This window comes from Nilaparvata lugens, chromosome 11, assembly GCF_014356525.2.
Source record: "Nilaparvata lugens isolate BPH chromosome 11, ASM1435652v1, whole genome shotgun sequence".
Taxonomy (NCBI): Eukaryota; Metazoa; Arthropoda; class Insecta; order Hemiptera; family Delphacidae; genus Nilaparvata; species Nilaparvata lugens.
In genome coordinates, this window is record NC_052514.1 from 2,549,908 (window position 1) to 2,577,497 (window position 27,590).

Sequence of the window (27,590 nt, forward strand, 5' to 3'; positions counted from 1 at the left end):
AACATTTTCCTATTATACAATATTTTAAAGCTTTAAATATTCTAGCAATTCAAAGTATCATTCAACATTTTTTTGAATTTTCAAGGGTGGTAGACTTGCTGGTAGTTCTAGCTTTTGACACCGTTAGCGCTAGCTTAGGTTCCAGTTGATCATGTCGGTTGTTTGTCAAATATTGCTGTCATTTTTGCACAGTTATTTATGAAATTACAATGATAATTTCAATTTTCCTGTAAAAATAACAACATATAAAAATATCAATGGCTGGTAAGTTTTACTGAAAAGTATTCTCATCAGTTTCAACCTTTTTTTAAGGTAGAATTCAGACTAATTCAACGTTGATAGAGTGCAGACGACGCTAGGAATTTTGTTATTGATTTCATGTTTACTTTGATTTACTGCTCAAGCTTTTTACCTGATTACTTGCTAGATTGATTCTAAATTTAGAAATGTTTCATGATTTTATAGCTGAATGGTTTTTTTACAGCTGAGTTCATAGGATTAGTGTTTTGTACTGATAAAGGATACACTTTTGTTGCACCCAACTGTGATGTACTCCGTTGAATTATTAAAAGGGTTTACGTTTTTACTTGTAAAGTAGTTAAATGTTCATAACAAATTAGAATTATTATTGCATACGCTATCTACAGGAAACTGGAAATTCAATTGTGAGTCTTATTTTGGGCTTATTCCATTTTTGTTGTTCATTTTCCAAGCTGTTGAACACTAACTTACTGAACTATAAATTCAGAGGCCTTAAAATCTCAAACTCCTGTCTCCTCCACTATTAATGGCATGCACAATTGTAAGATATTTGCCATGAGCACTATGATTTTGTAGAACATATTGAAGATGAGTTCAAAGTAAATTAATAGTGATACCTCTTACAGATCTAGACAACCTTACTCAGCAACTTGATCAACTAAAGATTGCAGTTGAGAAGTCTGAGGGCGTTCTTGACTTACTCAGTTCTATTCATGATCATATAGAACCTGACAAGGGTGAGTTATAAATATTTGTCTACATTTTATATACCTAATTAAGTTTCAAATAAGTTGGTACAGACAGGGCATACTCTTCAAGCTCATTGAGAACAAATCCTTATTGTCACTCATTTGAATACTACATCGTGATCAATCAGTGGTGTATTCTTGTTGATTTAGTGCTATTATAGGGCTGCAAAATTGGTATGAAGATACTCTTTCTCGGAGTTTCAAGCACGTCCACAGCACGAATAACCATGCAGGTTATTTTCACTGTGATTTGAAACTTTAGACACACCCTATCTGGAAATCCCAGTCATTGGCAACGACATCAAGTATTATGTCAGAGGTTTACTCATCAAACCACCTTTTATAATAACGAGAATAATTCATTCAACTACTGGTAACTTGGATATTCAGCATCTAATAATTCACACACCTTGTCCCTTTAAGGGTAACCGTCCACTGGAACCGTATTCAACCGATCCGTTCGGCCGTTGGGTGGACGAATCTACCAGCCGAATATGATCGCTGATTGTAACCGTTTACGCCAGTCTAGTTAGTAGTTGGCTGAACTATTGAATATTGAATAACCTACTATCATAGCCACCAAAATTTTTCATAAACAATGATTGTATTGAGATTTTGAAAATTTTATAAATAAATATCCACTAAATTAATTATTCATTACAATAATCTTACCTTCCGATCCTATTTGTTGAGCAATCTTTGTCCACAGATTCCATTGAACATCACGACGATGATATCTTTTGTCTCTCATATCCCACAATGGAACATGCTCTTGAACCAAACTTATCAACTTTTCATTGTCCATAGTTGAAACTTTATAATACAGAACAACATCAAAAAACAAAAACAAACAAGACTGTGGAACAATTTTAGGTTAGGAACAATTTGTTGTCTCGACTAGTTAGTTCGGTCGGATAGAGCCGGAAAATCCCATTCAATTCGGATCGAAAAATAGATCGGCCGTGCTCGGCCGTATGAACCTGTTGCAATGGACGAGCATCTATTCCTTACTTCGTTGGGGGGTCGTTCGGTCGCGTTCGGTACTTTTCGGCCGAATCTAGTTCGGAAGAAAACTGTTCCAGTGGACGGCCCACCGTATCCTCTTGTCATACACCGAGCACAGGATGATGTAATGGCTGAAGACCGTCAGTACACCAAGGCGAGCAAAGATGGCCTTACAGTGGGCAAGAGGGTTGCTACCTGTTATAATTCTTACAGCCCTCTTTTGCAGCCTCAGGACATCAGCAGCCCCTGCCGAATGGCCCCACAGGAGCAATCCATAAGTGATGTGGCAATGAAAGAGAGCTTTTTGTGTAGTTGAGAAGTTGATATTGTGGTAATTATTCATATTAAATGAAAATACAACAATCCTGACAATTTCTTAGTATTTTTATTTAATACTTGATAGAAGAGAGCGTACATCAATACCAGATACCTCTCCGTCACCAGGCCCCTCATCTTGAGCAGCAGGAAGCAAATTCGGGAGAGTCGGTTGGTTAGGTTAGGTTATGTTTGTGCCTGATTGCACAAAAGACTGTTTAATTTTAATCGTGATCAGGTACCACAATAGCCAATCACAGAGAAGCCATATTATTGAGAAAGTCTTCTCTGATTGGTTCTCGTGACATTCAAACATGATGAAATTTCAACAAACTTTTGTTCCTCAGTCGTTTTTATTTAACAGATGGAAAGCACTGAGATATTGCAATTATTCAAATGCTAATGAATTAACAATTATTATTAAATGAAAATCCAAATTAAATGCTGTAATTCACCCCGAAGACTTCCGCTACTGCAAATATTGACAACAGGGTAAACAACTAGATGGAAATATCCAGAGACAGCTGCTATCCAGAGATTTTCAGTTTGGTGTAAGGGTAAGCATTCCTGACCGGCAATTAGGAGGTACTGGGTTCGATTCCCGGACTGACAAATAATGTTTGAATAGTAGCGCTCATCGAATTTCCATCTAGCTGTTTACCCTGTTGTCAATATTTGCAGTAGCGGAAGTCTTCGGGGTGAATTACAGCATTTAATTTGGATTTTCATTTAATAATAATTAAGTTTTTATTCAACTAAATTATTCCTCTCCTTTTCCAGATATAGGCTCATCAGCCAGTGATCTAGTGGCACAGTTGGTACCACTGATCAGCCAGCCGGATGACGTCACAGTGGCTGCAAGGGCTGCCAACCTAATCAGCACTTTGGCGAAAAGTGACGGCGGCAGAGCTGCTTGCAATGCAGAGTCACGACTCATCGCTGTTTTGATGGAGAGGTTGGCAGCAGTTGGCTCCAATGGCGGCGATATTCAAGTGCTGGGACAAACCTGTCGTGCCTTGGGCAATATCATCTTCGAGGCACTGTATAACACTAGTGAGTAAAATGAAAATGAAAATGAAAAAATTCTTTATTAGGCGGAGTTAGGACTTTTAAGTCCTCTCTACCACTCAACCCCAGTGAGTACTGGGTTATCAACACTGAAATACTATCCCTACGGAAATTCCTTTACTGATTCAATAATCAAACATTAATTTGGGGTATGATCATAAAGAATTGGCTTATACACGTAAGGGAAAGGAAATTCACGAATGACGCATCATCACGTCTTGTCTATCATTGAACAAAACTGATAGCGCTATCTTTTTCTCGCTGTGCTCGGCTGCCAGACCGTCTTTTGACAATATAGAATTAATAATTAATCAACAAAATATTCCATCTTAATTATGAAAATTATTGAAAAATATAATAATCTTGTTTAATAAAATATAATTGATTATTTTGAACGAGAATGAACAGTTAATATTACATGGATAAACCTGTATCAGCTACCGTCTATAGAAGGCATTGATTGATTAATTGAGTACGTTATCTATGTAAATCACAATATATACTGGCTTATACACTTAAATACAATAGCTTACAATACAGCAAAATTATAGATGAATTAACATAATATAGACTAAAAAAATAATTATTGAACTGTATATTACGGCATATGAAAAAAGCAATATTGTTATGCATCTACATAAATTGGCGGAGATTTGTCCATTCTTTGGAAAGAAAATTCAAAATATCCTTCCCACTAACTCTCTACCAAAAGACAGAGGATTAATAAGACAGATCTTGTTAAGACAGCGGATTGGCGAAGTTGTTCTCCCATCTTTCTCCACTGCCATTATAACGTGGACCTCACTATAGCAATAAAGCATAAGTCAAGGAATTGCTTTTCTACTGAAAAATCACGCCAATTCTCATATTTCTGTCTTTTTTTGTTGTTCAGGTGAAACAAAGAAGGCAATAGTTGATGGAGATGGTTTGGTGCTAGCAATGAAAGCGATCAAATACAGTATAGCTCAGGGCAACGGGGAACATGCACGTCAACTGCGCACATATGCTGTCGGATTTCTGCATAATCTCATCATTGCTGAGGAGGAATTGTATCAGAAGGTGGGCTATTTTTTTCATATACCTTTAATATAAAACTAGAATATTGTCTAAAATATGAAGGAAGTATATACTATATTGTAGTATTGAAGGAAGCTTCCTTATGTGATAGGCTATGCATAGTGATAATTTAGGGTCGGTTTCCGAGCTCGGGATTCAGCTAAGTACTAGACTTTAAACAGCTGGAGTCAGAAAATTGGCTCTCCGAAACGGGACGTAGTCGCAGTTTTTACGGTAATCTTTATTTTCTCATTTCTATAATTGGAAACGTTTTTCCTTGACGAAATGAAACATTCCTAAATAATTGAAAATACCTGAAACTTTACACTATTTTCTCTTCATTTTATTTTCAATTTTCTAATTTCTCGAAATTTAATTTAAACATGGACTGCGACTACGCGCCGTATCGGAAAGCCAATTTTCTGACTCCAGCTGTTTAAAGTCTAGTACTTAGCTGAATCCCAAACTCGGAAACCGGCCCTAAATTATCACTAAGCATAGCCTATCATGATTATGATGTACAAGATGTATTACGTACCCATCATATTATACGGAGCCGAGACATGGACGATGACGGAAAGAGAGTGGAGTCGAATACAGGCAGGAGAAATGATGTTCCTCAGGGCAATAAAGGGGAAGACACGAAGAGACAGAGTTAGAAATGAGGATATAAGAAGAGAATTGAACATGGGGAGTATAAGGGAAAAGGTTGAAAGTATGAGACTACGCTGGTTTGGGCACATGAAGAGAATGAGAGAGGATCGGCTGCCAAGGGAATGGAGGAGATGAGGATTGAAGGGAGGAGACCAAGAGGACGACCGCGACGACGATGGACAGACTCAGTGGCCAACGAAGTGGAGAAGAGAGGACACCGATGGCGGCAGGTGGAGGACGAGCGATGGTGGGAGGACCGAACAAGATGGAGAGGCATTGTAAACACCCAGACCCGGCACTAGCTGGAACGGGACCCGGATATGTATGTATGTATGTATGTATAGCCTATCACATAAGGAAGCTCCCTTCTATACTACAAGACTTCGTAGCTTTGTTGATGTGATGAACAATTTAAAAGTTCAGATGAATAGGATCAACTGAAATAGAGACTGTCTAGTTAGAATATTGGACGAAATCTACATGATCGATTAGTAAGAAATTAAGATAATCTTGGATAGATGAAGAATGAGCTTGATATATTAAAATATGTTTATGTTTATGACCATGGCTCATGAAGAACTTCGTTATAGAGAAATTTAATATATCATACCTATTCTTGATTTAGCTGGATTTCTTACTTATCGATCATGTAGATTTTTTACTTTCCTTGCCCTATTACCATAGGTAAGGAAAGTATTGCTTTCCGAAAAAAATTAAGGTACCCTAATTTCAAGTTTGCTATATGTTTCAAGGTCCCCTGAGTCCAAAAACATGATTTTTGGGTGTTGGTCTGTGTGTGTGTATGTGTACACGATAACTCCATTCCCAATTAACCGATTGACTTGAAATTTTAAACTTAAGGTCCTTATACCATGAGGATCCGACACTAAGAAATTCAATAAAATTCAATTCAAAATGGCGGATAATTACTAAAAAAACCATGTTTTTCTCGAAAACGGCTCTAACGATTTTCTTCAAATTTATACCATGGATAGCTAGTTATTTATAAGCCCTATCAACTGAAATGAGTCTCATTTCTGGGAAAATTTCAGGAGCTCTGTAATATTCTTGAGAAAAATGGATTTTGTCAAATTTCCATCACGGCTTTCTCAAAAATGACTTGACCGATTTTTTTCAAATTCATACCCTGTATAGTTATTTATCAGCTCTATCAACTGGCATGAGTCTCCTTCCTGGGAAACTAACAGGGGGTCCACCCCATCCTTAAGAAATGAACTTTGTAACCTCCTTCTCGTCATGAGGTAGGTAGGTAGAGCAGTTTATAAAAAGAACACATAGTCGAGATATTTCATCTGTAGAACAGCTGTTTTGAAGACTACAGAAAAATGCATCGAGGTAGGTAGGTACATAGAACAGTTTATTCAAAAGAACACAACATATTCGAGATGCTATCTAAAATATTATTATTTTACCTGTAGAACAGATGTTTTGACGACTTTTTAAAAATTATCAAATTTTACAATAATTTACACAAAGGAAAATGTAGGTACTATGAAAACAATATATATATAAATAGTTTGATCATATAGTTTTAAATGTGTAGCCGTCAATCGTCATTAAGTTATTCCCGCAAATTATTCTCGTTTAAGAATGAGGCTTATAGTTCAATGAGCAAGGAAAGTTGTGTGAGTGTACCACACCAGATTTTTACTTTGCTTGTCCTATTACCATAGGCAAGGAAAGTATTGCTTTCCGAAAAAAATTAAGGTACCCCAATTTCTAAATTTCTATACGTTTCAAGGTCCACTGAGTCCAAAAAACTGGTTTTTGGGTATTGGTCTGTATGTGTGTGTGTGTGTGTGTGTATGAGTGTATGTGCGTCTGTGTACACGATATCTCATCTCCCAATTAACGGAATGACTTGAAATTTGGAACCTAAGGTCCTTTCACTATAAGGATCCGACACGAACAATTTCGATCAAATGTAATTCAAGATGGTGGCTAAAATGGCGAAAATGTTGTCAAAAACAGGGTTTTTCGTGATTTTCTCGGAAACGGCTCCAACGATTTTGATCAAATTCATACCTGAAATAGCCATCGATAAGCTCTATCAACTGCCACAAGTCTCATATATGTAAAAATTTCAGGGGCTCCGCCCCATCAATGCAGATAGATTCCCAATTATCAGGCTTCAGATACAATTGAAACAAAAAAAATCAAGTGGAATAGATTGAGCATGAAAATCTCTACAATTAATTTTCAGTAACATTTTTACCTAAAATTGAAAATAAGCTTTAAATTCGAGAAAATGTGATTATTCAATTGCAAATTATTGTTGATTCTATTAAATCATTCACTATGAAGAGATAGCAGACCTCATGTGTGTCTCCAGCGTTATTGCCCTGTCACCAGCTGGCTCAAATATTTGAATAGTAGACTTGAGATGCGCGGGAACACTAGCGTCAGGTGATCAATTTTCATAACGGCAAGGAAAGTTGTGTGAGTGCGCCACACCAGATTTTTTTTCTTTAGGGCTACTCTTAAATATGAATAAAACATGTCGTGATTGAAAAATTTTTTTTGGGTACTTAGATTTCTAATTTTTATTAAAATTTAAATTATCACCTTTCTCATTCGTATCTAATTGATAATTACTTTTTATCGTTAGGCACTAGACATGGACATAATGGAGGTGCTAGGCAGTGTCCTGGAGCAGGGAGTGCTGACCAGGGAGGGGGAAGAGGCAGCCATCCACGCGGCCATCTTGCTGAACGTGCTGACCGAATCAGCTGATCCACCCGGGTCACTGCAGATCAGCGAGCGAATCAGCGCCAGTGTCGTCAAGACACTGGAGGCCAGCAATTGTCGCGAGCTCAGCGAACTCTGGCTCCAGTTATTGCATTCACAGGCCGAGAATGGTGAGTGCAATTAAAAAAATTACTGTATAATTTATTATTATTTTCAAATATACATTAAAATTTATAATTGACTAGCAGGTGAACCCGTGCTCCGCAAGGGTATAGTTCAAAACTTGAAAAACTGAAAACTTGACCTACTGAAATCTTGAAGAATTTAAAATAGGCCTTTAACTATACTTGGTAAATTGAGAATCAATATGCAAAATTCTAACTTAGGCAGTCCAGTAGTTCAGACGTGATGATGCGCCATTCCCTCCTTGCAGCGGGATTTGGACGGTGTTCAGAGGTGGTGTGAATTGAATAAATTAGAAATCAATATTTCAAAAACCAAGTTCATGATCTTTACCCGCCAAAAGAATCCCAGACAATATAGTTATAAAATAAATGATACTTTTCTGGACAGGGTAACGAGTATGAGAGACCTGGGAGTCCTGATGGACCCAGCACTTGAATACAGGGATCATTTGGCTCATGTCATGAATTCGGCCAATAGATCACTTTGGCCAATAGGTTTCTCTTTCGTAATTGTAAGCCCTTCACTAGATGTGAGGTCATATTGAATATTTATAATGCAACAGTGCGGAGCAAGCTAGAGTATGCTGCACTTGTTTGGGAGCCATCACAGAGCACTGCCGTAAATGATTTAGAGATTATTCAAAATAAGTTATTGAGGTATCTTTATTTTAAAACGTATAATACATTTTGTCCAATAGCTTTTTCCACCGAAACCTTAAGGTCAACATTTAAAGTCCAGAAATTAAAAACCAGAAGATCCATTAGAGCATTAATGTTATTATATGACATTCTAAATAATAATATATTCATGCCAGATTTCATCAATTTGTTAAATTTCAATGTTCCATGCAATAGACCAAGACTTAATATGCTATTTCAGATACCGTTTGTCAGAACCGTTCACCATTTCAATTCCTACCTCAATAGAACAATGAGATTGTACAATTGACTAAACCCATTCCTTGACCCCTTCTATGACCGCTACAATACATTCAAAAAATCTTGTGAAAAATTATGCTGCTCAATTGATGAATAAATTATTATTTTTGAGCTCTACTAACTCTCCTTTTTTTCAACTGTTTCTTCTTTCTTTTTATTTAAATATTTTTCATCCTATACCCTTTTACTAACTTTCTGAATCTGACCAATATATCGTTCTCTTCTAATCTTATTAGTTATAGCCTACTGAATTGTGAATATTTAATGAATTGCAATATTATTTTCTTTTCTCTTGTTTTCTTTTTTAATTGTAACGTTACACTATCAAATGTGTCATTAAGGCTCGTAATGGAGTTTGTCTGTGAGCCTTTCTATGTTTTTATGGAATAAATAAATAAATTCGTGAATTTCCTATCCTGTACGTGTATAAGCCAATTCTTTCCTTTATTATAAATGATGATAGATCATTAATAATTGATTTATAATCTAATCTAGTGATTGATAACAAAAACTCATGTTATGAACCACATTTTACTACTTCAAATCGTATAATATCTAATATAGGCCAACCATGGGACGAGTTTCTTATTTTTAGTTGCATCGTTTTTTTGTGAAATTCTGTGTGTTGGAGATGTTATTGTGGTAGATATTCGTGTTGAATAAACAGACTTGAAGATGTCACAACTAGAAATGCCACAGTTCTGTTTTGGTTTTTAATTCATTATCAATATTTAGTGAATTGGAACGTCAGCTAATGTGAATAAATACTATTCTAATTTTTCATTTGCAGAAACAGTACGTATGTACTTGGCTAAGGCAGGACTTTGTGAGCTGCTGATTCAGCTGCTAGAAAAACATCACGCTCTAGTCAAAGACGATGAAACCAGAAACCTAATGAAGATGGCTTGTGATCTGATTATAATCATCATGAATGGAGGTAAGCATAGGCTGTTAGTCTAATTATTATTTGAGTTTTATCTATTAAAGAAATTAACAAATCACATGAATTTATTGTGAGACAAAAAAAAATGGGGAACTTTAACTATTTCCCTCCTAAATTCTGATTGATGACAAAATTTAAAACAGGGTAGTTTTCAGGGGAGTCAGGTTATGTTTTGAACTCCATATCTGTCACATGCTGTTCATGAATGTGTAATCAATTAGTAATTGAATGTTTCAATTCTATAAAATTGTATACCTGAATTTCTAACCTTATCTTGGACTTTGTCACCTATAAATTTGGAAGAAAAATAGCACAAGGACTACCTTATTATTTCATCTACCAATGTTATTACATTAGTGTCATTTGCATTGTAAATAAATAAATGTAAGTATAAATTTATAAATTAATATATTAGGTTTACGTCACAGTGTAGCTGAGAATAAGGGTGTGGGTTACATTGGATGTGTTTGCAGGTGAGATCATGCGTGAGCCGAGAAACAAATTCATTTATTTATTTATATAAATTCTGGAAAGATCTATTCAGACACCTTGTGACTTGTCTGTAGCTGTTTACACTGAACGCCACCAGCAAGTGCACGCGTTTAGTGTGAGTGTTTCTTTTGCAGTTTTTAGATGTTGTTTCTCATCTGCGCGCTTTGTCATGCATAACCACGCATGCACTTGCACATATAAGCATCCAATGTGGTCATACCCCTAGTTCTTGAAGTGTCTTTCCATATTGAATTGATAGTTATCCTTTCGAAATTGTTCAGAGGAAAAGATAGAATACAATAGAATGACTGCCTTTATTTTTAACCTAGGAGGGCGAAGTTAGGGCGCAGTCGGCCCTCTCTCCCACTTTACCCTCCAATACAATGCTAAATTATAATTTAACAAGCGATACTCAGTAAAAGAAGAAGGATGAGAAATGGACAATACTGAAAGATGACCTGCCTTTCTCACCCAACCACAGCTTCAACTCATCATCAGAAGAGGTGGTAGTGGCTCAACCACGTGTGATGGTTATACCAGTCTCCTGTCGGTGACGGCACTTATCTGAGGGTTAACTCCTGTTTTGGGAAGTACCCTTGTCACACGAAATAGGGAAAAATGTCTGAAGTATACTAGATTATTTTCCTGACAATTAATCAAATGATTAATTGTACTATTTTTTCTCAAGATCAAGTAACTCGATGATGGGTTACTATTAGCCTCTGAAATGAATATGATATTAGCAAATAAATAAGCTATAAGCAAGGTCGAACACAGGGTCACTAAGGAACAACATGTGATGACAAGTTGCATTTATTAAATTTACTAAATCATATAAGAATATTGTTGGTTCAATAAGTAATAAATTAATTTGATAATGAAGGGTTAAGTCCATAAACAATATAATTTGAATTTTAAAAAATTCTTTCAAGTTTATAAATTTATTAAGGATGAGCATGAAGTGCTTTCACCCAAGGGTTATACAGAAAATAAAATGAAACAATATTTTAAATGAAAAAAAGTAAAAATTATAATAATAATAATAGGTGGAATAGTTGAATAAAGTTAAAAGTAGAGCATTCTTAAAATTAAAAATAACAAAGATCTGTTGGGAAATAAATACAAAATTTTCGACGAAATGATAGGATCGAAGAAGGAAAAAAGAGCAATATGGCTATAAACCTTATAAGCAAGATGAGAAAATAAGGAAATTAATATTAAATACTTCTAGCTTGAAATTAATTTTGAGAGAGAAAAAGAGTATTTTTACTATCTGTCTCTATAGTTTTCTTTTAAAAGAAATTTGATTCAGATGGAAATTAGTGAGATATTGTCAATATTTGCAGTAGCAGAAGTCTTCGGGGTGATTTAAAGCATTCAATTTGGATTTTCGTTTAATAATAATTAATCATTTGATTCATTAGTTATGAAATGATGTGCTTTCTTGATGGATATCTTCATTCGTACTGAACCTAACCGTTGATTTGATGCTATTTTCTACTGATATTTGAATTTCAAATGATTTGGTGTTGATTTGTTTCAGATGAAAGCATGAATCTGCTGTATGGAGAAGGGAAAGGCAAGGTATTTGTAGGAATGTTGAGCTGGCTTACATCTACCGATGTATATATGCAAATCACTGGTGCATTGGCAATGGGCAACTTTGCTAGGACTGGTAAGATGTAGTTGACATCATTTTTCTATGAAACACATAAACAATTAGACCCTATGTGCGAATTAGCAGATATTATATTATGCAATACAAATACATTAAGTTTAGTCACTAGAATAATGACATGCAGATCATTATAATTGTGGAGAGTATTAAATATTTTTCCTACAGTTACGTTGAAAAGTGGCCGTTGCTGCACTGATTACAGAACGCAAAGAATCACTTTTCCGCTCTAGTGCGGGAAAAATTTTTCTGCACTCCAGATTTGCAACATGGCAACGCAAAATACTTAGTAGGTTATATGGAGCAACAGTGCAGCAAAATCAAAATGAAGTTGGTAACAGTGACTGCTGTGGCTGCTATAGTGAGCAGAGGTGCAACGAAGCACAACGCGCTAATTATTACATTATATATTATAACCAAGGACAACATTTTTATTCAATTTGACAATAAATTAAGGTTTTTATCAATAATAAAATTACACAGAAAAACATTTGATGCATTTCAGGCAATTTTACCCATAATTACCCACTTTTCATATTCAATGGTAACTGTAGGAAAAACTTAATGTGAAATACGTGCGCAAAGTTCCTCTGCTGCACTCAAGAAACCATTCCGCCCTCGCCTACGGCTCGGGCGTAAACGTTTCTTTCGATGCGGCAAACTGTCACTTTGCGCACTAGTTGCACAAAAAACTATAGTCACCAGTGACTAGAGTTAGTGGTCGAGTAACTGGCATACTAACTCTACCGAGCTAACTCTACTCTACTTACTTGGTCGAGTAACTGTTTTCACTACAATTGAGAATAGTAGGTAAAGTGTGTTGTCTAGTGAACAGAACTAGCCTTAAAATGTCAATACTTTTTAATAAATTAACACTACTCCAACACTTATTAACACTTTTTACTTTCCTTGTCCTATTACCATAGGTAAGGAAAGTATTGCTTTCCGAAAAAAATAAGGTACCCCAATTTCTAAATTTCTAGGTATACGTTTCAGGGTCCTCTGAGTCCAACAAAGTGGTTTTTGGGTATTGGTCTGTATTTGTGTGTGTGTGTGTGTGTGTGTGTGTGTGTGTGTGTGTGTGTGTGTGTGTGTGTGTGTGTGTGTGTGTGTGTGTGTATGTGTGTATGAGTGTATGTGCGTCTGTGTACACGATATCTCATCTCTCAATTAACGGAATGACTTGAAATTTGGAACTTAAGGTCCTTTCACTATAAGGATCCGACACGAACAATTTCGATCAAATGCAATTAAAGATGGTGGCTAAAATGGCGAAATGTTGTCAAAAACAGGGTTTTTCGTGATTTTCTCGGAAACGGCTCCAACGATTTTGATCAAATTCATACCTGAAATAGCCATCGATAAGCTCTATCAACTGCCACAAGTCTCATATATGTAAAAATTTCAGGGGCTCTGCCCCATCAATGCAGATAGATTCCCAATTATCAGGCTTCAGATACAATTGAAACAAAAGAAATCAAGTGGAATAGATTGAGCATGAAAATCTCTACAATTAATGTTCAGTAACATTTTCACCTAAAATTGAAAATAAGCTTCAAATTCGAGAAAATATGATTATTCAATTGCAAATTATTGTTGATTCTATTAAATCATTCACTAAGAAGAGATAGCAGACCTCATGTGTGTCTCCAGCGTTATTGCCCTGTCACCAGCTGACTCAAATCTTTGAATAGTCGCTTTGAGATGCGCGGGAACACTAGCGTGAGGTGATCAATTTCCATAACGGTAAGGAAAGTTGTGTGAGTGCGCCACACCAGATTTTTAATAAATTAATACTTTTTTATAAATAATAACAATATTAAACTTGATAGCCCACGGCACTACTCTACTCCACTAGCACAACACTTTTTTCATTAGCATAGTAGTGTCAGGTGGGCCGTCCACTGGAACCGATTCAGTCCGAACTAGCATCGGCCGAAAACTACCGAACTCTTCCGAACGATCCCCCAACAAAGAAAGCTATAGATGCACGTCCATTGCAACAGGTTCATACGTCCGTACACGGCCGTCTCCGGCCGATCAAGTTTTCGATCCGAATTGAATGGGATTTTTCGGCTCTATCCGTCCGAAGTCGAGCTGAGACAACATCATCCTAACCTCAAAATTGTTTCACAGTCTTGTCTGTTTTTGTTTTTACTTTCCTTGCCCTATTACCATAGGTAAGGAAAGTATTGCTTTCCAAAAAAAAATAAGGTACCCTAATTTCATGTTTTCTATACGTTTCAAGGTCCCCTGAGTCCAAAAACATGATTTTTGGGTGTTGGTCTGTGTGTGTGTGTGTGTGTATGTGTGTGTGTGTATGTCTGTGAACACGATAACTCCATTTCTAATCAACCGATTGACTTGAAATTTTAAACTTAAGGTCCTTATACCATGAGGATACGACAATAAGAAATTCAATAAAATTCAATTCAAGATGGCGGAAAAAATGGCGGATAATTACTTAAAAACCATGTTTTTCACGGTTTTCTCGAAAACGGCTCAAACGATTTTCTTCAAATTTATACCATAGATAGCTATTCATAAGCCCTATCAACTGACATGAGTCTCATTTCTGGGAAAATTGCAGGAGCTCCGTAATATTCCTGAGAAGAATGAATTTTGTTAAATTTCTATCACGATTTTCTCAAAAATGACTTGACCGATTTTTTTCAAATTCATACCCTGTATAGTTATATATCAGCTCTATTAACTGGAATGAGTCTCTTCCCTAAGAAACTAACAGGGTGTCCACCCCATCCCCATCCTTCTCGTGTATGAGGTAGTAGGTAGGTGGAGCAGTTTATTCAAAAGAACACATGTCGATATTTTATTTGTCGAACAGCTGTCTGTTTTGACAACTTTAAAAAAATTCTGAAATTTCATAATTCAAACAAAGGAAAATGTATTCTGAACACAATAACAATAGTATAATCGTAGTTATTTAGCCGCCAATCGACATAATGTTATTCCCCTAAATTATCCTCGTTTAAGAATGAGGCTTATAGATCATGAGCAAGGAAAGTTGTGTGAGTGTACCACACCAGATTTTTGAACTTGTTCTATTTTATAAATCTTTTTTTATTATATTTGTGAGTAAACACACACAGAAGAATGATTTTCCTCACTAGTAGCTTGCCACTTCACTTTCTTGCAACCAGCCTACAACTGAACTAGACTGACAAAAACGGTTCCAATGGACGACCGTGTTCGGTCGAATTAATGGCCGGCAGATTAGTCCGATCCAGTGGCCGAACGGACGGTTGAATACGGTTCCAGTGAACGGTTACCCTTAGAGTAGAGTGAGAAGCGGTGATTGATTGATTGATTGAGTATTTTATTTATGTAGATTATAATATATACTGGCTTATACACTTATATACAATAGCTTACAATACAGCAAAATTATAGATGAATTTACATAATATAGACTAAGAAAATAATTATTGAACTGTATATGATATGAAAAAGCAATTTGTAATAGATATTAATCATATTGTTATGCATCTACATAAATTGGCGGAGCTTTGGACATATCAATGTCCATTCTTCGGAAAGAATATTAAAAATATCCTCCCCACTAACTCTACCAAAATGGGGGAATGCAAGTGGTAGAGTACTATCCCACGATGCTATCCCACTCTACTCTACTAAAAACTAGTACTCTACCATGAACGTTATCATTGGGTGAGTTCACAAGATAGTTATTACTTGCCCAGGGAGCTCTACCACTAACTCTACTAATGAAAACCAGGCTTAAAGCTTGCTTCCATATGTGATTCGAATGCTTTAGTCAGTGAGTTAATATTTCATATTCTCAACGATTATATTAGTTTGCAAGTCATTATTTTAGTAATAAAACTTAATGTAAAACAGCAGTTCGTTATAGACCCAGAAATTCAAGGCACATAGTGCCGGTTGCACAACAGCCGGTTAAATTTTAACCGTGATTAATTCCACGAGAACCAATCAGAGAAGGCGTTTTTGAAAAGACGATTGGTTCTCGTGGAATTAACCACGATTAAAATTCAACCGGCTTTTGTGCAACCGGGCCATAAATTGTTAACAACTATTAATGTATTTAATTGTCTGATAGCTTGATACCGTATTGTAGCTAAGAAATGATACAGTAGATTGTGTAAGCTAGAGGGTATGACCAGATGACAATTGCAGCTCATATGTTTCTAGCATTGATATCAGTGTGTAAAGCTATGTTTACTCTATGTAGTTGGAGAGCTATGTTATAATTTGAGCTACATGTAGCTCTGTCAGCTACATATAGCTCTGCTATGAGTAGATTTAATGCTAATTTTATGTAGCAGAGCTATATGTAGCTCTGCTCATATGTTTCTAGCATTAATATCAGTGTGTAAAGCTATGTTTACACTATGTAGTTGGAGAGCTATGTTATAATTTGAGCTACATGTAGCTCTGTCAGCTACATATAGCTCTGCTATGAGTAGATTTAATGCTAATTTTATGTAGCAGAGCTATATATAGCTCTGCTATAATTAACTTTAATGCCATTACTTATAGCAGAGCTACATATAGTTTGGAATAAACCAGTACTCACTGCTCAGTTTCCAGCCAGATGCCGGAGAAGAAGGTGGTTCTTGCAGCAGCCGCTGCTTTCGCCGCAGCTACTGTGATATTTTCAGCACAGAGAAGAGAAAGAAGATATTGGATAATTTTGTCTCTATTCCAGTCAAATTCACTCACCATCATTGCACAATAATATATAAATCAAATAGAAATGCTCGCAATGCGCTGTAGCCTTCTAGCACTCTGACAACAAATGAGTACAGTATATCTGGTGTAAACTCAGCAGGCACTAAACAGCTGCAAACAGCAGTAAACAGCTGTGGCAGCCTTCCTTCAAGGACAGAGCAGCTACATCTAGCTCTGCTATAAACAAAAATCTGGTGTGGCGCACTCAACTTTCCTTGCCGTTATGAAAATTGATCACCTGACGCTAGTGTTCCCGCGCATCTCAAGTCTACTATTCAAATATTTGAGCCAACTGGTTACAGGGCAATAACGCTGGAGACACACATGAGGTCTGCTATCTCTTCATAGTGAATGATTTAATAGAATCAACATTAATTTGAAATTGAATAATCACATTTTCTCGAATTTAAAGCTTATTTTCAATTTTAGGTGAAAATGTTACTGAACATTAATTGTAGAGATTTTCATGCTCAATCTATTCCACTTGATTTTTTTTGTTTCAATTGTGTCTGAAGCCTGATAATTTGGAATCTATCTGCATTGATGGGGCGGAGCTCCTGAAATTTTTACAGATATGGGACTTGTGGCAGTTGATAGAGCTTATCGATGACTATTTTAGGTATGAATTTGATCAAAATCGTTGGAGCCGTTCCCGAGAAAATTGCAAAAAACCCTGTTTTTGACAACATTTTCGCCATTTTAGCCGCCATTTTGAATTGCATCAGATCGAAATTGTTCGTGTCGGATACTTATATCGTAAGGACCTTAAGTTCCAAATTTCAAGTCATTCCGTTAATTGGGAGATGAGATATCGTGTACACAGACGCACATACACTCATACACACACACACACACACAACACACACACACACACACACACACACACACACACACCACACACACACACACCACACACACACACACACAACACACACACACACACACACACACATACAGACCAATACCCAAAAACCAGTTTTTTGGACTCAGGGGACCTTCAAACGTATAGAAATTTAGAAATTGGGGTACCTTAATTTTTTTCCGAAAGCAATACTTTCCTTACCTATGGTAATAGGGCAAGGAAAGTAAAAATTGACACGTAGTAGAGCTACAGATTCTCTTTAATGTTTACCGAAAATTTTGGATAGCTAATTTTCTGCTATATAGCTGAGAAAATAGGCTTAAAGCTGCTATATAGCAGATCTCCAGTGTCACTTTTTGAACTTGTAGCAGAGCTATATAGCTGAGCTACATGTAGCTCTGATACATAGTGTAAACCTAGCTTAAGACTCTTTAGACTTGTTCAAACTTGAAAAGTCTTGTTTCAAGGGAGTAAAGGCTCCTTCACACTAGGCATGTTTATGTCCAATACATGAAGCTTTAAGGCTCTTTCAAACTAGGCTTGTTTATTTTGTAGTCAGACAAATTATACTCTATAATTCCATAGATGTAATTAAATTTCTGTTTGATTATTGTAGATAGACACTGTATCCAGATGGTGGACTGTGGAGTTAGTAAGAAGCTGATAGCACTATTATCAAACAATAATACATCAGCAGCTGATATACGTCTCCAACATGCTCTTCTTAGTGCTTTAAGGTAGGTGATCAATATATCTTTATTCTAACTAGCTTCAGTTATAGATTGACGTATTTTTCACTAAAGCCAGTCACTTGCACATCGCTTTTTGGACGTTCGATTTTTTTCCGTCCATATGAGTTCTACCAGGGGCCTATTTCACAAAGGTACAAGTATTGTTACCAACCATGGTTACGGACAAGTACTTGTAGTTACAAGTTTACAAGTACTCACGTTTCACAAAAAATTATGATCTTCAAGTTTACAAGTCTACAAGTACTTCAATAGTAAACTTAACCTATTCTCATAATAATTTCCTTTTTTCATCCTTTATAAAGGTTAATTGTACTTTTCAATAATTACTTTGAAAATATTTGAAAGCAATATAATGTTTTTTGTACAGTCTACTTCATTGATTGCTGAATTTATAACCTACACAGTATAATATGTACTCTGTATATTTATAGTATATGTACTATATATAATGTATACTATATATACTGTGTATATATACTATAGTACACATAACCTATGAGGTAACACATTAATAACTATTTTGGAAATTCATTAAATTCGATTTCCTAATGCATATATTCCCAAAATAATGAATTATAGAGGAATATAGGTCATTTTTGATTATTAGTAATATTTATTGAATATTTAAAATCATTTTAATGATCACTTGTAAATCCCTCATATAGCTTTCCACTTCGGTAGAAATTTCATAGTTACGAACAAGTAATTTCGACAAAAATTGTTGGCTACAATGAAAATCTTTGTGAAACACTTGTTCGTAACAAGCAAAACACTTGTAAACTTGTAGAATTCATTGTAACTACAAGTTTACAATTCTGCTTTTGTGAAACGCTTGTAATCAGCTGTTCTCCAAAACCATGGTTGGCAACAAGACTTGTAACCCACTTGTACCTTTGTGAAACAGGCCCCACATTAAACGGAACTTGACACACATCATTTGTTTAATCTAATTATGAATTTATAAGGACGGTCAGAAATTCAATTTGTCTGTAACTGGTTCAAGTGTATAAATTTCAACTTATTTGTAGAAAGTCTGTTGATAGTGTGGAACTACTCATTAAAATTGATGGAAAAACTGTTGAATATTGTAAATTTAAATTTTTATTTTGTACACTGGTCTGTCGTTTTGTGGCTTTGTAAGACACGTTTTCAAAAGTCTTTTGACAATATTTATAACCGTTCTCGTTTATTTAGATGTATCAAATAGAATATATAAATAATCACTTTTGAACAATAAATTACGACATAGCAGTCAGGTATTTATAAATGAAAGCTATTAGCTTCTACTCACATTAGTGGAGCGCTTTCGGACACTAGGTCCTTCATCAACACTGGCTGTCACTTCCGTTGTTGAGTACATATGGTTCGAACATATGGTTCATATGTACCTATGAACATATGTTCATTTGTTGAATACATATGGTTCATATGTACCATATGTTCGAACCATATGTATTCAACAACGGAACTGACAGCCAGTGTTGATGAAGGGCCTATAGTAAGGTCCACGTTATAATGACAGTATTTGATCAACTTTGGTTTTGCTATCCTTGTCTATCATTCGACATAGCCGGTGGTACTATCCTTTTCTTGGTCCACAACGATGCCAATTATGTTTTTGACAGTGTAGAAATATAATTAATTAATGCTGAGAATCGGCATCGCTATTCTTCTATCTTTATCCACTGCCATTATAACGTGGACGTCACTACAGTGTCCGAAAGCGCTACACTAATGTGAGTAGAAGCTAATAGCTTTTATTTATATAAATACCTGACTGCTATGTCGTAATTTATTGTTCAAAAGTGATTATTTAACAAGCAGTTCGTAATGGAATCAAACATTGAAGAATAATATATAAATATTTGATTTATGTTTCAGGAACCTTGTAATACCATCACAGAACAAGTCAAAAGTACTGGCTGATGGGTTACTGGATGCGATTTTCCCAGTGCTGACCGTTCCTACATTTCCTGTCGTTTTCAAACTGTTGGGAACACTCAGGATGGTCATCGACGGGCAAGGTTAGTCAGTCATTTATTCCCATATTCATTCCCATATTCCGTTTGCTGCACAATTTTTGCCAATGTCCATGTTTAATTCATTCTTCAGTAATTCAATTATTCGACATTATACAACTTGTATAGTCACTTAAGTATAGTGAGGTCCACGTTATAATGGCAGTGTTTGATTAGCAATATTGTATTACTATCCTTGTCTATCATTCAACAAAGCGGAGTCATTATGTTATTCCCATATTCATTCCCATATTCCGTTTGCTGCACTATTTTTGCCAACGTCCATGTTTAATTCATTCTTTTGTAATTTAATTATTCGACATTATACAACTTGTATAGTCACTCTAGTATAGTGAGGTCCACGTTATAATGGCAGTGTTTGATTAGCAATTGTATTGCTATCCTTGTCTATCATTCAACAACGCAGAGTCATTATGTTATTCCCATATTCCGTTTTCTTCACTATTTTTGCCAACGTCCATGTTTAATTCATTCTTGAGTAATTTAATTATTCGACATTATACAACTTGTATAGTCACTTAAGTATAGTGAGGTCCACGTTATAATGGCAGTGTTTGATTAGCAATGGTATTGCTATCCTTGTCTATCATTCAACAAAGCGCTATCTCTATCTCGCTCAGCTCTGTTCAAAGATCGTCTTTTAACAATGTAGAATTCATAATTAATTAACAAAATATTTCATCTTAATTATGAAATTATTGAAAAATATAATTTCTTGCTTAATAAAATATAATTGATTATTTCAAACGAGAATGAACATTAAAGGTAGACGCACACAGATCGTCATCGGACGTACGGCACGCATCGGACGGATCGGATGATTAGATTTGATGCATTGTTATCAATTGGAGTGCGCATACCTATACGGATGCGGATAGGTAGCCTATGCGCACTCCAATTGATAACAATGCATTAAATCTAATAATTCGATCCGTGCGATGCGTGCCGTCCGTCCGATGACGATCTTTGTGCGTCTACCTTTAATATTCTACAATAAAGCTGTATCAGCTACCGTCTATAGAAGGCATTGACAAGACAGAGGATCGGCAATGTTGCTCTCCTATCTTTCTCCACTGCCATTACAACGTGGACCTCACTATAGGCTGAAATTGATGGATAATGATCTCTATTCAAATAACTCTCTTTTTAAATAATGAGTGGTCTCTTCCAATGTTATTTAGAGCAGGATCGTTTATAAAGAGTTTATTTATTCATATTTTATTAATCTCTCTTTTCTGTACATATCTCTCAATATATTGAGAATCTCTCTTTTCTCTCAATATATCTCTTTCCTGTATAGGGCTACATGTAATATAAATAGAAAGAAAAATAAAAATTTCGCTTGAAAATGGCATTAATGTCCGAAACATGTTGTGATTAAATAATTCAAAAAGGCTACTGAGATTCTTCTTTTTCTTTCTATTTTTATTAATAGATTATGTTTTCTTAATCCATTCCGAGCTGCGATGTATTAACGTACTTTTTTTATGTATTTCACACGTTGTGCTGTCAGTTATTTCAAGTAAATAAGCAAATTTGTTCACTCACCAGTTGAGAATACTCCAATCAGTAAGTAAACAAATTTTCTTATTTACTTGAAATAATTGATTGCACGTCATGTAAAATACATAAAAAAGAGTGTTTATAGTAAAAGTAAATTCGTATGGCTTTTGTTGGTGGGGAGTTCCTTGCGGGAAGGTCCCACCGCCTGAATATATAATTCAAGTCGTCAATGGGTCTTACGACTGTGCTTATAGTTTTTCAGTTTGAGTCGACCCATTGTAAACCCTCTAGTCGGATGATGTTATAACGTTAGAATCGGCTCAAGATTATAATTATTTGGATAATTAGCTTTTTCATTTTTGTTGTGTATAAAATGTTGTAATTCATGTGGTTTTTTTGTAGAATCGGCAGCGAGACAGCTGGGTTGTAACAGGGAGTTGCTATCCAGGTTGGTGGAGTGGTGTACAACAGATGACCACCCCGGGGTGCAGGGGGAAGCTTCCAGACTGCTGGCTTGGCTCGTCAAGAATAGTCGGTGAGTAGATGCAACCTCTCTTCCTTTTCTTCTCAGTCTCTCCAAAGTGTGCCATTTTGGTGGGCCGCCCACTAGAACCGTTTTCGTCCGAACTAGAATCGGCCGAAAACTACCGAACTCGACCGAACGATCAAAAGCAAGGACTAAATGATCGTTCATTGCAACAGGCTCATACGACCGATCAATTTTCCGATTCGAATTGAATGGGATTTTCCGGCACTATCCGGCCGAACTGACTAGTCGAGCTGAGACAACAAAGTGTTCCTAACCTATAATTGTTTCACAGTCTGTTTGTTCTTGTTTTTTGAAGTTGTTCTGTTTTATAAAGTTGTAACTATGGACAATGAAAAGTTGATTAGTTTGGTTCAAGAGCATGTTCCATTGTGGGATATGCGAGACAAAAGATATCATGTTTGTTTTTTGAAGTTTTTCTGTTTTATAAAGTTGTAACTATGGACAATGAAAAGTTGATAAGTTTGGTTCAAGAGCATGTTCCATTGTGGGATGTGCGAGACAAAAGATATCATCGTCGTGATGTTCAAAGTGATCTGTGAACAAAGATCGCTTAGTAATGAATAACTAGTAGTTCTGTGAACAGTAGACCTCACGCAGTATTCTCATCCACAAGTACCTGATTGAAACTATAGACCTTATGGAAATACAGCAATAGACTGGCTTCTCCACACATCTGTGTAATCACTTGTCAGCTGATTTATGATGAATAATTCTATAGTCTGATTTTTATTGGCGTATGAAAGAGGGTCCTTTTTCTTTTTATATTATCCTTGAAATGCAAAATTTCCAAAAACCTTGTATATACGTCGACGCGCAATTTAAAAAGGAACATACGTGTCAAATTTCATGAAAATCTATTACCGCGTTTCGCCGTAAATGCGCAACATAAAAACATATAAACATTTAAACATTAAGAGAAATGCCAAACCGTCGACTTGAATCTTAGACCCCACTTTGCTCGGTCAACTAATTTAGTGGATATTTGTTGAAGGTAAGATTATTGTAATGAATAACTAATTTAGTGGATATCTGTTTAATCAATTATTTTCAAAATCTCAATATAATCATTGTTTATGAAAAATGTTGGATGCTATGATAGTAGTTAATCCAATAATTGGCAACTAGACTGACGTAAACGGCTCCAATGGTTGTCATATTCGGACTAATTTAGTGGATATTTGTTTATTCAATTTTCAAAATCTCAATATAGCCATTGTTTATGAAAAATGTTGGTGGCTATGATAGTAGTTAATCAATAATTGGCAACCAGACTGACGTGAACGGTTCCAATGGACGACCATATTCGGCCGGAAGATTCGTCCGATCCAACGGCCGAACGGATCGGTTGAATACGGTTACCCTTCGCCTGAGGTACTCTCCTGAAAGTAGTGTAATTCTGAATAATAAAATAAATAAATATTAGTGTATTGTGTTGGGGTATTTCAGGGACCGTGACGTCATGGGCTGCATGGTAGCAACGGGTGCTGTACAACAATTGGTTGCCATGATAACGGCCGAACACTGGGTGATGCAGGGAGAGGCCCTTCTCGCCCTAAGTCTGCTGGCTGCCATGCGATTGGCCGACGCGGAGCCACACCTCTTGGAGGCCAAAGTTGGAGACAGGCTTGTCGCCATTATCAACCCCAGCCTTGAACGCCACGTGTTCACCAACCTTCTCTCTCTCGTCTCACAGCTGGCTACTTCTAGTGAGTATTATTTGTATTTCTTTTCTTCTCATTTCATATATTTTCCTCCGTCTCCATATCCTTCATCTACTTTTCGTTCTCCTCAGGGTTAAGGGTAAAACCTCGTTTTTACTAGTAGAGTTAGTGGTCGAGTAACTAGCATACTAACTCTACTCTACTTACTTGGTCGAGAAACTGTTTCCACTTCAATTTAGAATAGTAGGTAGGTAAAGTGTGTTGTCCAGTAAACAGAACTAACTTTAAAATGTTAATACTTTTCAATAAATTAACACTTAGGGCCCTTTGCACAGCCAAAGCTTCAACTGAATTCAATCAATTGTTGGCTTAAACTCAAAATGAATCACTTTATATCCAACGAGACTTGATATGGATTTAATCCAGTTTAAAATGAAATTTAGTTTTCGCCCCACTTGGATGTAATGAGCTGGTTTACGTGCGTCATATGGAGGCCGAAAGTGATTGTTTTCTGACCAGGCCGGTAAAATTTTTACGGCCCTAGGGCTGTAAAATAACCTTGAAGTCAGCTGATTCTGATTTGATGTGAACGTGTTTACAAAATAGTTTATGAAACGGAATCAGTTTATGCTTCTAGAATTGAATAAAGTTTTTGCAATAAGATACTATCATTTTATTTGGATGAATGAAATACAAATGAGATATTATAAACTATTCAAATTCAATTTTCAGAGTATAATAGAATCTAACCTCCTAGTTACAGCGTTTATCACGGAACATGGTGGATAAACGGAATCATTTTATGCTTCTAGAATTCAATAAAGTATTCTGCAATAATATACTATCATTTTATTTGGATGAATAAAATACAGATAAGATATATATTATAAACTATTCAAATAATTCGATTTTCAGAGTAGGATAGAACTTCTAACCTAAACTTCCGTTGACATTCAGATTGGCCAAATTTCAAGTGTGCTGAAACAGCAGATCAAAAACTTTTTATTATTTGTGTTTATCATTCAATATTAAAACATTTATAATAATATCATCTTATTGTCATCTGGAAGAATAAAAAGTATAAACTCAACCTCTTACATAATTGAACATAATCTTTTAGACAAATCAGAATAAAAAATAAAAATACTTGGACAATTTCTTGATATTCAGATTACCTCAGATTTGCTAGAGCTATGACCTTCCACTTTTGCTTTCGGAAGTGCTTATAATAGAAAATTATTCTCATATATATATATTGTTTATTTTTCTGTGTGGCGAAAAATAACGTTCTCACCATGGGCAAAAGTGTTTTTCCTGCTCTCAATCTTTTCTAAACCGATTTCGAGCCAGAAAAGTCTCATTTTCGGCCCTAGGTGCGAAATATACTATTAAACTGTCACTGTGCAAACGGTGTGTGTGTGTGTATGAGTGTATGTGCGTCTGTGTACACGATATCTCATCTCCCAATTAACGGAATGACTTGAAATTTGGAACTTAAGGTCCTTACAATATAAGGATCCGACACGAACAATTTAGATCAAATGCAATTCAGGATGGCGGCTAGAATAGCAAAACTGTTGTCAAAAACTGAGTTTTTCGCAATTTTCTCGAAAACGGCTCCAACGATTTTGATCAAATTTATACCTAAAATTGTCATTGATAAGCTCTATCAACTGCTACAAGTCCCATATCTGTAAAAATTTCGGGAGCTCTACGAAAAGTTCAGGCTTCAGATACAATTTAAACAAAAAATTCCAAGTGGAATAGATTGAGCATGAAAATCTCTACAATTCATGTTCAGTAACATTTTCACCTAAAATTGAATATAAGCACGAAATCCGAGAAAATGTGATTGCAAACTGTTGGCAACTGTTGGTTCTATTAAATCATTCACTATGAAGAGATAGCAGACCTCGTGTGTCTCCAGCGTTATTGTCCTGTCACCAGCTGGCTCAGATCTTTGAGATGTGCGTGAACACTAGCGTCAGGTGATCAATTTTCATAACGGCAAGGAAAGTTGTGTGAGTGCGCCACACCAGATTTTTCTTTTTCGACTACTGTATTGTTTATTCTATCCAATAGATAAATAAAATTGTATTTTTCTGTTTTTGTAGGTGACATGAAGCAGCACTTAAGAGAGCGTGGAGTGCCCAAGGCTCTGTCAATGATCGTCTCGCTAAAAGACAACATGGCCGACATGCGAGACCAAGTCTCTCGTCTCACATCTATGCTAGAAATGAGCTGAACAACCATTAGCATAGCATAAAACCGTATAGAGAAAAGATAGCATAAGATTCTATACTTATGCTACCTTATCTTTATGCTCTAAATGAGTTAAACATGCACTAGTATAGCATGAAACCATACAGTGAAAAAATAGCATAAGATGTTTTACGCTTATGCTACCTGTTATTTATGCTAGAACATGTTCCATTATGCCACAGCATACCATGTAGAACCATACAGAAAAGATAGCATACGATGCTGCCTTTTCTCTATGGTAGAACGGTGAGGTAAGGTATTGGAGTGTAGAAAATTGTAGCTTTGTGAGGTCCACGTTATAATGGCAGTATTTGATTAGCATTGGTGTTGCTATCCTTGTCTATCATTCCACAAAGCAGATAGAGCTATCCTCTCCTAGGTCTGCACCGTTGCCTGATCTCTTTTCAACAATGTAGGAATATAATTAATTAACAAAATATTAATCTCAAATATGGAAATTCATCAATTAATCATTGAGAGGTATTTTTTTTGATGAATGAATTATAATTATTTTCAACTAGAATGAACAGTTAATATTACATCAGATATAGAATAGAATAGCTGATTTTATTTTTTACCTAGGAGGGCGGAGTTAGGGCGCAGCCGGCCCTCTCTTACACTCAACCCTCCAATATACTGGTATCAGCTACATTCTATAGAAGGTAGTGACACGGCAACACTGTTCTCCTATCTTTCTCCTCTGCCATTGTAACGTGGACCTCACTATAGCTTTTGAAGTCTATGTGAAGAGTCCAATACATTCCTGTAATGCACAAATTTCATCTAGCGTCTTATCGGTTGTATAGGAGATATTATGTAATATACTTGAGTAAATCAAGAAAGAGCATCTAATCAATATCGAGCTATTGATCTCAGTAGATTCAGTGAGCTTCCTAGTAATGCTGAAATTGATTACAATTATTGTAATCAACATTAATTTCAATTATTCTAAATTATTGTTGTCTGCTGTTATTGAAAGTTTAAGGCCCGGTTGCACAAAAGCCGGTTAAATTTTAATTGTGATGTGAACCAATCAGAAAAGGTGTTTTTGAAAAGACGGCTTCACTGATTGGTTCTCATGGAATTAATCAGAGTTAAATTTCAACTAGCTTTCGTGCAACCGGCACTAATAGCTCTTGTAGTTTTAACTTTGAATTTTTAATTGTTGTCTGTTACCTTTTA

General features: G+C 35.8%; 1 protein-coding gene across 1 annotated transcript; it reads left to right on the forward strand.

Annotated features, from left to right (window-relative positions):
* Nucleotides 1–131: 131 nt before the first annotated feature.
* Nucleotides 132–26,932, forward strand: LOC111055864 (rap1 GTPase-GDP dissociation stimulator 1). Its single transcript, XM_039437406.1, has 12 exons — nucleotides 132–264; nucleotides 888–998; nucleotides 3,111–3,383; nucleotides 4,291–4,457; nucleotides 7,738–7,987; nucleotides 9,732–9,878; nucleotides 11,920–12,051; nucleotides 18,258–18,378; nucleotides 20,275–20,417; nucleotides 22,338–22,470; nucleotides 23,932–24,191; nucleotides 26,261–26,932. The coding sequence occupies exons 1-12, from the start codon at nucleotides 258–260 to the stop codon at nucleotides 26,389–26,391; spliced, it is 1,875 nt and encodes a 624-aa protein (XP_039293340.1). The 5' UTR covers nucleotides 132–257; the 3' UTR covers nucleotides 26,392–26,932.
* The last annotated feature ends 658 nt before the right edge of the window (nucleotides 26,933–27,590 follow it).